The sequence below is a fragment of the Elephas maximus genome, chromosome 7 (genome assembly GCF_024166365.1).
Source record: "Elephas maximus indicus isolate mEleMax1 chromosome 7, mEleMax1 primary haplotype, whole genome shotgun sequence".
Taxonomy (NCBI): domain Eukaryota; kingdom Metazoa; phylum Chordata; class Mammalia; order Proboscidea; family Elephantidae; genus Elephas; species Elephas maximus.
In genome coordinates, this window is record NC_064825.1 from 64,931,850 (window position 1) to 64,943,860 (window position 12,011).

General features: G+C 38.4%; 1 protein-coding gene across 7 annotated transcripts in view; it reads right to left on the reverse strand.

Moving 5' to 3' along the window:
* SBF2 (SET binding factor 2) overlaps positions 1-12,011 on the reverse strand; it is a 519,656-nt gene that overhangs the window by 19,259 nt on the left and 488,386 nt on the right. For all 7 annotated transcript variants that reach the window (XM_049890356.1, XM_049890355.1, XM_049890357.1 and 4 more), the window contains one exon: positions 3,222-3,348. In XM_049890356.1, the coding sequence (XP_049746313.1) occupies positions 3,222-3,348 (127 nt within the window). The remainder of the gene's footprint in view (positions 1-3,221; positions 3,349-12,011) is intronic.

Here is a 12,011-nt window from a genome sequence, read left to right on the forward strand (position 1 = left end):
CAATTAAGTGTTCTGGAATTCCCATTCTTTGCAATGTTATCCATATTTATGATCCACAGAGTCGAATGCCTTTGCACAGTCAATAAAACACAGGTAAACATCCTTCTGGTATTCTCTGCTTTCAGCCAGGATCCATCTGACATCAGCAATGAAATTCCTGGTTCCATATGCTCTTCTGAATCCGGCCTGAATTTCTGGCAGTTCCCTGTTGACATGCTGCTGCAGCCGCTTTTGAATGATCTTGAGCAAAATTTTGCTTGTGTGTGATATTAATATTTGATAATTTCTGCATTTAGCTGGATCACCTTTCTTGGGAATAGGCATAAATATGGATCTCTTCCAGTCAGTTGGCCAGGAAGCTGTCTTCCATATTTCTTGGCATAGATGAGTGAGCACCTCCAGCGCTGCATCTGTTTGTTGAAACATCTCAATTGATATTCCATCAATTCCTGGAGCCTCGTTTTTCACCAATGCCTTCAGGAGCAGCTTGGACTTCTTCCTTCAGTACCATCTGTTCCTGATCATATGCTACGTCTTGAAATGGTTGAATGTCAACCAATTCTTTTTGGTATAATGACTCTGTATATTTCTTCCACCTTCTTTTAATACTTCCTGAGTCATTTAATATTTTTCCCAGAGAATTCTTCACTTTTGCAACTTGAGGCTTGATTTTTTTCTTCTCTTCTTTCAGCTTGAGAAACGCCAAGTGTGTTCTTGCTTTTTGGTTTTCTACCTCCAGCTTTTTGCACATGTCGTTATAATACTTTGTCTTCTTGAGCTGCCCTTTGAAATCTTCTGTTCGGTTCTTTGACTTCATCATTTCTTCCTTTTGCTTTAGCTGTTCCACATTGAAGAGCAAATTTCACAGTCTCTTCTGACATCCATTTTGGTCTTTTCTTTCTTTCCTGTCTTTTTAATGACCTCTTTTTTTTTTTTTTAGGACAACACAAAAAACCAAAAAACAAAACCCACTGCCATTGAGTTGATTCCGACTCATGGCGACCCTGTAAGACAGAGCAGAACTGCCCGACAGAGTTCCCAAGGAGCACTTGGTGGATTCAAACTGCCGACCTCTTGGTTAGCAGCCGTAGCACTTAACCACTATGCCACCAAGGTTTCCAGGACAACATATTATACACCTTAAAAAACAGAATCATCGGATACCTAGTTTAAGTACTGTCAGATCACAACTCTTTAATTCAGTATGTAATAATCTTCAGTATGTAATATTAGTCTTCAAGGACACAGGGGAGTTAATTGTGTGTAGGCTTTTCCGAAGAAACCTTAAAAACTACGACTGACGAATTCCACCAGCAGTGGTTGAAAGTCCTTATTCTCCAATTTTTTTTTTTTAAATTGATTGTACTTTAAGTGAAAGTTTGCAAATCAAGTCAGTCTCTCATACAAAAACTTATATACACTTTGCTATATACTCCTAGTTTCTCTCTCCCTAATGAGACACCTTCTGTCTACCCTCTATTTCCGTGTCTATGTAGCCAGCTTCTGTCCCCCTTGGCCTTCACAAGCCAGTTCAGATGAACTGGCCTGGGGGTGTTGGTTGGACACTGGGAGTTTTAAAAGCTTCCCAGGTGATTATAACGTTTAGTCAAGGTTGGGAACCACTGCGCTAGGCTTTGTTGCTTCACTAGCAAAGATAGCCATTATCTGCTGCAGAGGAAACCTTGATCTTTGGTCATATCTGCATGCTGCTAAGATGATCTGCTTATTAGTTTAAATCAGTAAAATTGCTCTACCAAAATAATGAAAGTACTATTCCAGGGAAAAAAAAAATTGTACTTCTCTCAGGCTAATATTGTCCACATATGCTGTTCCTTTCAGTGGTAAAGCTGAGTGACATGGTGACCCCTTAGTCACCGTGCAAGATCAGGCCTGAGACAGCTGTAACCAGCTCTACTTAATGCTTTCCCAAGACATGGGTGCTTAAGAAATTAAGGTTTCTGATTATGATGTGTGGAATGACAATTCTATGAGTCAACAAAGGGTTGGGATAATAAGCAGGATGGGAAGTTGTCTCACCAGCACTGTCTCCCTTACCAAAAATATGAAACGTTTTACGAGACAACTGCACTAGCATGCACTGGGAAGCAGCATTTCCTGAATCTGGATTTTAAACACAACGTCAGTTAAATGTTTTGTTGCCACTAAAAGAGTCCTCTCTAAATACTGAGGTACATAAAACGTACCTGGTTTTTGTTTGCTTGTCTTAACAAAAATAGTTACGTTTATTCTCATCCCCACCCCAAAAAAAAACCCAACAACAAAAATAGACATGTAAAATCCCTTTGGAGAATGTTTTCATAGGGACAGACTGACTTTTAGAACCTACTCTTTAAAATTACTACTGCTAGATACATGAGACTAAATGGGCAGCTCCTGTCTGGAAGTGAGATGAGAAGGCAGAGTGGGGACAGGAGCTGGCTGAATGGACATGGGAAATCTGGGGTGGAAAGGGGGAGTGTGCTGTCACATTATGGGGAGAGCAACTAGGGTCACATAACGGTGTGTGTGTAAGTTTTTGGTATGAGAAAGTGACTTGTTTGAGCTGTAAACTTTCACTCAAAGCACAATTTAAAAAAATTACTACTGCTATTAAAAATTATAATAATGATGTCTAAATTTTATTGAGTGCTTAACTCCATGCTAACAACTGTGCTAAGAAATTTACAAACATATCCCTATGTGATCATGATGGCCCTAAGAGATGGGGGCTACTATTGTCCACATTTTGCAGGTGAAGAAAACGAGGCTCAGAGAGGTGCCTACTTACCCAAAGTACTCAGTTGGTGACTGACTGGCAGTGCTAGGATTTAATCTTGTTCTATTTGATCTAGAGTCCATGGCCTTAACTGCTATGCACACTGCCTTCAAAGGCAGGCATGCTTTCTATAAGAGTGTATCAGGGATGGAAAAACTATGAGTCAAAAATTCTTGCTAAAAAAGTGATACCACTTGGAATATTCAAAATAGTTAACAGATTTAATTTTGTAAAAGAAGTACAGGAGTGACCACTTCCCTTCCCTAAGAACTAACACAAACATATACTCTCAGAATCTGAGCGCTCATTCATATCTACTCCACATTTATAGTTCAGGGCAAAACCTAAAATGTCCCTGCCACACCTGGGATAGTTATTTTATTAAAGCGTTCATTAAAAGTACATAAAACTAACAAAGATGAATCAAACGCATAAAAACACGTACCGTGCTCTAATCTATCATAGTCTGAATCCAGAAGAAATGTTTTAAAGCGATTAGACACATAGTGGAAAGCCAAGAACTTCAAGTAATATAGATTGAATTCAAACTCAGTTGGATACTGGTTGTGAACCTGAAACACACAAAGCAAAAAAAAGTGAGAAAAGATCAAACAAAAGGTGGAATGTTATGACACTGAATGCCAACCTGAAATATACATGAGACCATTTGGTCACTCATTCAACAAATACTTGAATCCCTCCCATGAGCTGAGAAAGGAAAGGAGCTAGCCTTTTTGAACATCTACTATGTGCCTGATACCGTGTTGCTGTGTGCTGTCAAGTCAATTTCAACTCACAGGGACCCTATAGGACACAGCAGAACTGCCCATATGGTTTCCTAGGCAGAAATCTTTACGGGTGCAGATCGCCAGGTTTTTTCTCCCGTGGAGCCCCTAGTGGATTCGAACTGCAGACCTTTCAATTAGCAGCTGAGCACTTACCCACTGCGCCACCAGGACTCCTTGCCAGATACCATGCTAGGTGTTTTATAAAACATTTTGTTTAATTTCCACAACAACACTGCAAGATAGGTATTATTATCCCCACTTTACAACTAAGAAACAGCAAGATTAAGTAATTTACCCAAGGTCATCCAACAGTAACTTGTGAGCTCAAATTTGAATACTGACTTGTTGGGCTCCAAGATCTGTGGCCCACTTATTACATCCCACTGTGCTGGGCATTTGACATAAATCAATGTAAGTTGTGGTTTCTACTTTCCAGGAGTTTGTGGTATAATAAAACCCAGTACCAGTGCTGTCGAGTTGATTCCGACTCATAGTAGTGTGGAATAAAGAAAAACAAAAAAAAAGCCCGTTGCCATCAAGTTGATACGACTCATGGCGACCCCATATGTAACAGAAGGTTTTCTTGGCTGTAATCTTTACAGAAGCAAATTGGTTAACAGTCGAGTACAAATCATTTGCGCCACCCAGGGACCTAATGCGAAATACAACAAGGAAAACTGTACTTAAAGAAGTTTGGAGTGAAAGGAATGGGAAGAGAAGACGATGGCTTAAGGGCACAGCTGGAGACATTTTTCTGGACAATAGAAATGTGTGTATATCTGCAGGCAATGCAGGAGGGAGCCAATAAAGAGAAAAGAACATTTTGGAGAAAGAGCTGATAACTAAGAGCACCAAAGGGGAAAAAAAAAAAAAAAAAAGTGAAGACCCAAAACCCATTGCTGTCAAGTTGATTCCGACTTATAGCGATCCTACAGGACAGAGTAGAACTGCCCCACTGGGTTTCCAAGTAGCAGCTGGTGGATTTGAACTGCTGACCTTTTGGTTAGCAGCTGAGCTCTTAACCACTGTGCCACCAGGGCTCCAACTAAGAGCATAAGGCCCTGGAAAAACAAGAATGAATGAGGCTAAGGGTTAGGGGATAGCCTTGGAAATACAAAGGGACAGAGGAGTTAAGTAAAGATATTCTCAAGTGCCATGGAAAGGGAGAAGAGTTTATGCCTTTTAACCTTAATTTTTTTCCTCAGTAAATCAGGCAGAGAGGTCTCCAGATATAGGCATAAGGAGAAGAGAACGATATGGGAAGGAGGGGCCAGAGTGAAGCTTGGAACAGTACTGAGCTATGAGCATACTTTTAGGCAAGCTGTACGCAGGCTCTATGGAGTCATCTTACCTTGTGAGAAGGCAGGCTGATGACTTTGTGATAGACTCTTCAGTCTACCTAGTAATTCCACCTCTATACTGCTCAAACAATCTCTCATGACCAGTTAGGGCATTTTTGTTTGGCTGAGACAAGTTCCAATCATTAATTGTACTAGTTTAAAAGCTGTTTCAAATGAGCACTGCAGGCAGGCTGTGTGTAATCAGCTTTCCTCTCCAAGTTTGATTTGGCAAAGTGGGCCATACTTGGGATGTGTATTATGTTCATTGCCCAATGGACCAATGGGAATTAAAAGTCATGATCTGGATATCATTGATTTATCAAACTTTATCATCTGATTAGAAACCTAGTTTTCTGTAATGATTAAAGGTTTTTCCTCCTACATTTTCTTATTGGCTTTTTAATGGAACTAAAATTTCAGCTCATAAGCAGTACAAAGTAAAATGGATCTTGGGAAGACACAGTAAAAGAGAGTGACTCCCATGCAGTGGGCCTGCATACTGTGGAGCTGCTTCTCTCATCCGAGCCACTGCCTTTTCTGTTGCATCAGGTCACAGGACAGAAGAGCTCTCCATGGGACACTGTGACATGGCTCTCAGGAAGTACGCAGTGTGCCGTATATGTATTATCTGAATTTTCTCATTAGTGAAAATAAGGGGATTAGACAACATGGGTTTCTATGATGATGTTATATGAGCAAATAATTATAAGGGCTAAGCATACTTGAAGAGTTTATAGTTATAATTAAGTAAAACTTAAGTCAACTTGTCACATATTAGGAATCAACAGTTATTATTTTGCAGCATAATAATCGGGCATAAAAATAAGCAGTTCTCCTTTAAAAAATTATCTGTATGAGACCGAACGGTCAATGCTTACTCTAAAGCAAAGATGAGAAGGTATGGGGCAGGGAAGCTAGATTACTGGAAATGGAACATCCAGAGCAGAAATACTGAGCAAGTTGACACACTGTGTAAAATGGAACCAGTATCATTGAACAAACTGTGTACAAATTGTTAAATGGCAACCTAACTTGCTGTGTAAACTTTCACAGAAAAAAAACAATAAAATACTATCAAAAGATAGTAAACAGTTCATGAAAGTGGTTATTATAACTAGTAATACTTTTTTCCAACTCTATAACGGAAAATACAATGATTAAAGAAACAATGCTTTTCTTTCCTTGGTTTATTAGCCCCCTATGTCTTAGTCTCAGCTGTCAACCGTGTCTCCCAATGTGGTAGTCCTCATTCACTCACCTCATTGATACATATGCAGTTGTTTTGTTTCAACAGGTTTATTGATATACTTGACCTAAAATAAACTGCATGTTTAAAGTGTACAATGACTTTTGATATATGCACACACCTATGAAATGATCACTACAATCAAGATAATGAACATATCCATAACCCCCCAAAGTTTTCTTGTGCTTCTTTATAAGCCCTCTCTTTGTCTTCACCTCTTTCCCCAATTATAGATCTGCTGTCACTATGGATTAATTTACTAGACTTTTAGATAAATGAAATCATAAGTATGTGAACTTCTTCTTTTTTAACTCTTTACTTGTTTAACCGATGGCTACCCTATTTGACAACCGTCTATCTCTCAGTTTATCGTACTGTGGTGGCTTGCATGTTGCTATGATGCCGGAAGCTATGCCACTGTTATTTCAAATACCAGCAGGGTCACCCATGGTAGAGAGGTTTAAGTGGAGCTTCTAGATTAAGACAGACAATGAAGAAGGACCTGGTGACTTATTTCTAAAAAAATCAGCTAGCAAAAATCTTATGAGTAGCAGCGGAACACTGTCTTATATAGTGCCGGAAGATGAGCCCCTCAGGTTGGAAGGCACTCAAAATATGACTGGGGAAGAGCTGCCTCCTCAAAGTAGTCGACCTTGATGTGGACTGAGTAAAGATTTCGAGACCTTCATTTGCTGATGTGGCACAACTCAAAAAGAAAAGAAACAGCTGCAAATATCCATTATTAATTGGAATGTGAAATGTAAGAAGTGTGAATCTAGGAAAACTGGGAGTCATCAAAAATGAAATGGAACACATAAAGATCAATATCCTAGGAATTAGTAAGCTGAAATAGAGTGGTATTGGCCATTTTGAATCAGATAATCCTATGATCTCCTATGTCAGGAACGACAAATGGAAGAGGAATGGTATCACATTCATCGTCAAAAAGAACATTTCAAGATCTATCCTGAAGTACAACACTGTCAGTGATAGGATAATATCCATACACCTATAAGGAAGCCCAGTTAATATGACTATTATTCAAATTCAATATGACTATTATTCAAATTTATGCACCAACCACTAATGCCAAAGATGAAGAAATTAAAGGTATTTACTAACTTCTGTAATCTAATATTAATCAAAAATGCAATTAAGATGCATTGACAATTACTGATGATTGGAATACAAAAGTTGGCAACAAAGAAGGACTAGAAGTTGGAAAATATAGCCTTGGTGGCAGAAATAATGTCAGAGACCGCATAATAGAATTTTGCAAGACCAATGACTTCTTCATTGCAAATACCTTTTTTCAACAACATAAATGGCGACTATACCTGTGGATTTCACCATGCAGAATACACAGAAATGAAATCGACTACATCCTTGGAAAGATGATGAAGAAACTTAAAATCATCAGTCAGAACAAGGCCAAGGGCTGATTGTGTAACAGACTATCAATTGCTCATATGCAAGTTCACGTTGAACCTGAAGAAAATCAAAACAAGTCAATAAAAGCCAAAGTATGACCATAAGTATGTCCCACCTGAAATTACAATCTCAAGAATAGATTTGATGCATTGAACACTAATGACTGAAGACCAGATGAGCTGTGGGATGACATCAAGTATATCATACATGAAGAAAGCAAAAGGTAATTAAAAAGAAAAGACCAAAATGGATGGCAGAATATACTCTGAAACTTGCTCTTCAATGTACAGTAGCTAAAGGGAATGGAAGAAATGATGGTGTAAAAGACTGAACACAAGGTTTCAAAGGGTGACTCGAGAAAACAAAGTCAAATATTATAATGAAATGTGCAAAAACCTGGAGTGAGAAAACCAAACGGGAAGAACACGCTCAGCTTTTCTCAAGCTGAAAGAACTGAAGAAAAATTCAAGTCTCAAGTTGCAATATTGAAGGATTCTATGGGGAAAATATTGAATGACACAGGAAGCATCAAAAGAAGATGGGAAGAATACAGAGTCACTGTAGCAATAAGAACTGGTTGATCTTCAACCATTTCAGGAGGTAGCATATGATTAAGAACTGATGGCACTGAAGGAAGAAATCCAAGCTGCATTGGAAGCACTGGTGAAAAACAAGGCTTCAGGAATTGACAGAATACCAACTGAGATGTTTCAACAAACAGATGCAGCGCTGAAGTGCTCCCTTGTCTATGCCAAGAAATTTGGAAGACAGCTATATGGGCAACTGACTGGAAGAGATCCGTATTTGTGCCCATTCCAAAGAAAGGTGATCCAACAGAATGTGGAAATTTTCAAACAGCATCACTAATGTCACATGCAAGTAAAATTTTGCTGAAGATCATTCATATGCAGTTGCAGCAGTATATCAACAGGGAATGTCAGAAATTCCAGCCGGATTCAGAAGAGGACGTGAAATGAAGGATATCATTGCTGATGTCAGATGGATCTTGGCTGAAAGCAGAGAATACCAGAAGGATGTTTACCTGTGTTTTATTGACTATGCAAAGGCATTCGACTGTGTGGGTCATAACAAATTATGGGTAACATTGCAAAGAATGGGAATTCCAGAACACATAATTATGCTCATGAGGAATCTATGCATAGACCAAGAGGCAGTCGTTCGAACAGAACAAGGGTATGCTCTGTGGTTTAAAATCAGGAATGGTGTGCATCATGTTGCATCCTTTCACCATACTTATTCAACCTGTATGCTGAGCAAATAATCCGAGAGGTGGACTATATGAAGAAGAATGAGGCATCCAGATTGGAGGAAGATTCATTAACAACTTGCGATAGGCACATGACACAACCTTGCTTGCTGAAAGTAAAGACAACTTGAAGTATTTACTGATGAAAATCAAAGACTACAGCCTACAGTATGGATTACATCTCAACATAAAGTAAACAAAAATCCTCACAACTGTACTAATAGGCAACATCATGATAAATGGAGAAAAGATTGAAGTTGTCAAGGATTTAATTTTACTTGGATCCATAATCACTGCCCATGGAAACAGCAGTCAAGAAATCAGCGACATACTGCATTGGGCAAATCTGCTACAAAAGACCTCTTTAAAGTGTTAAAAAACAAAGATGTCACTTTGAGGACTAAGGTGCACTTGACCCAAGCTATGGTATTTTCAATTACCTCACATGCATGCGGGAGCTGGACAATGAATAAGGAAGACTAAAGAAGAATTGATGCCTTTGAATTATGGCGTTGACGAAGAATATTAAATATACCACAGGCTGCCAGAAGAACGAACAATTTGACTTACAAGGAGTACAGCCAGAATACTCCTTGGGCGTGAGGAAGGTGAGACTTCATCTCATACTTTGGAGATGTTTTCGGGAGGGACCAATCCCTGGAGAAAGACATCATGCTTTGTAAGGTAGAGGGTTAGTGAAACAGAACGAAAAAGAGGAAGGTACTTGTTTTAGTCATCTACTGTTGCTATAAAAGAAATACTCCAAGTGAGTGGCTTTGGCAAAGAGAAATTTATTCTCTCACAGTCTAGTAGGCTAGAAGTCCAAATTCAGGGTGCTAGCTCCAGGGGAAGGCTTTCTCTTTTTGTTGCCTCTGGAGGAAGGTCCTTGTCATCAATCTTCCCCAGCTGAGGGGCTTTTAAGCACAGGGACTCCATGACCAAAGGACACACTATTCTTCTGGCTCTTGTTTCTTGGTGGTATAAGGTCCCCATGTCTCTCTGCTCACTTCTCTCTTTTATGTCTCAAAAGAGATTGACTTAAGACACAACCTAATCTTGTAGATTGAGTTCTGCCTCATTAATATAACTGCCACTAATCCCACCTCAATATCATCACAGAGATAGGATTTACAACACATAGGAAAATCACACTGGATGACAAAATGGTGGATAATCACACAATACTGAAAGTCAGGGACTAGGCAAGTTGACACATATTTTTGGGGGATACAATTCAACCTATGACAACCCACAAGGAGACGGACTGACACAGTGGCTGCAACAATGGCTCAAACATAGCAATGATTGTGAGGATGGTGCAAGACAAGACAGTGTTTTGTTCTGCTGTACACGGGGTTGCTATGAGTCAGAACTGACTTGATGGCACCCAACAACAAAAACAACACAATATGGGTTGTTTGTGTCTTTCAAGGAATTTGTCCGTTTCATCTAAATTGTGATTTTATTGGCACAAAGTTGTTCATAACATTCCCTTATGTTCCTTCTTATATCTGTAGAATATGCAGCAATGTCTCTTTTTCATTAATGATATTAATAATTTGCCTCTTCTTTTTTTCCCTTGATCAGTCTGGCTAGAGGTTCATCAATTTTAATGATCTTCTCAAGAACCTACTTTTGTGTCATTAATTTTCCCTACTGTTAGCCGCAATATTTTTTGGCCCTAAAGGCAAGTCTGCCTCAAATAAATTTAGTCATATTATGTAGAATTAGAAATGATAGGCATCTCAGCCAACAAATCAATTCTATATGAGCATTTCCCTAAATATCCTGACGAATACAGTTTCTGGCCTCTCGCAGCCACTATCTGGATTTTGCTGTTCAAAATAATTTTGTATTTATCTTGCTGAAGATAAAAAATACACAAACTCAAAAGACAAAGTGAAATGTGTGAAGCATTTTAGTTTTGTTTTCCATTACTGAGTGGAACCTGCCAATTTCACTTATTTATAAGAAAAGACTCTGAAATGGAACTTGGAGAAACATAACTTTATAGGGTCTTATTATTTTGCCCATGTGCCATTAAACACTTTTTCAAATTTAAAGGCCCATAAAAGTAAGCTATGACTTAAATCCCAGGAAATCTCAACATTTTGGGAATAAAATGTAATACATTAAAATGGGATTCTGCTTTTAGGAATTACAAATATTAAACTACAAGTGACCCTCTATAAAATGGTATCCACATTTGACAAATCATGGGTATGGTTTTATCATCTTAGACATACTCTAGCAAAATAAGGACTTACTGTTAGTTTCTGCTATTTCACCAGTCAAGATTTAACAAACATTAATTGTGTACCTTTGAAGTGCCTTATGCTGTGCTAGTCACTTTACGTAAGTTTTTAAATCCTTCTATACCACACGGATGAAGAAACTGAAGCACAGAGAGGTTAAACACTTTGTTCATGATCACAAAGTCAGCAAATGGGATTGATATGCAAATTCAGATTTTACAAGTTCAAATATTAAAAGTCTGAATGCAAAATTGCTTAGTTATAAAACAACAAAACTTTAGTCAACTTTTGGAGTTTTTAGTTGCAGATATCAGAAACTTAGATATATCATGAATCCATTCACTGCAGCTATTTTGCCAGTATTAACGGGTAAATTTCAGAGTAACAAACCTGTGTGGGGCCGCTTAGCTACTCACACACATGCTCACAAAAAAGGTTCATATCTTCAAAAAGCAAATAGCTTTTCTTTTTGGAATAGGGCCTAGCATAGTGCTGGCATATGGTAACTGTGAGGAGAATCAAACCACAAAGCCAGACTGGAGTGAGTCAATTTATAATTTGAATAAACTTCGAAGGCAAAGTTACAACTGTTACTTGTTTTCCTCAATGTTCTGAGATGCTTGCAAAGATGTACTGTAACGCTGAAATAAAGGGGATGCTTTCTTATACTTTGTTTTCATTGATGTTGTACATTTTTTCCTTTAGTATATTTAAAAAGAAATTTTAGGTAAAAATTTCATCTTTGTATTTTGGATGAGTTTTCCTTTTGAATTTGACTCAACTATTTTAAGAAAAGGAAGCGTCCTGTAATGGTATCATTTGAGCTGAGCCAATTTCTTTAGAGCAACAAAAAATCTGCCAGATGTCGCTATTATGAAGCAGTGATTTAGCATTTATAGTTCATCTGA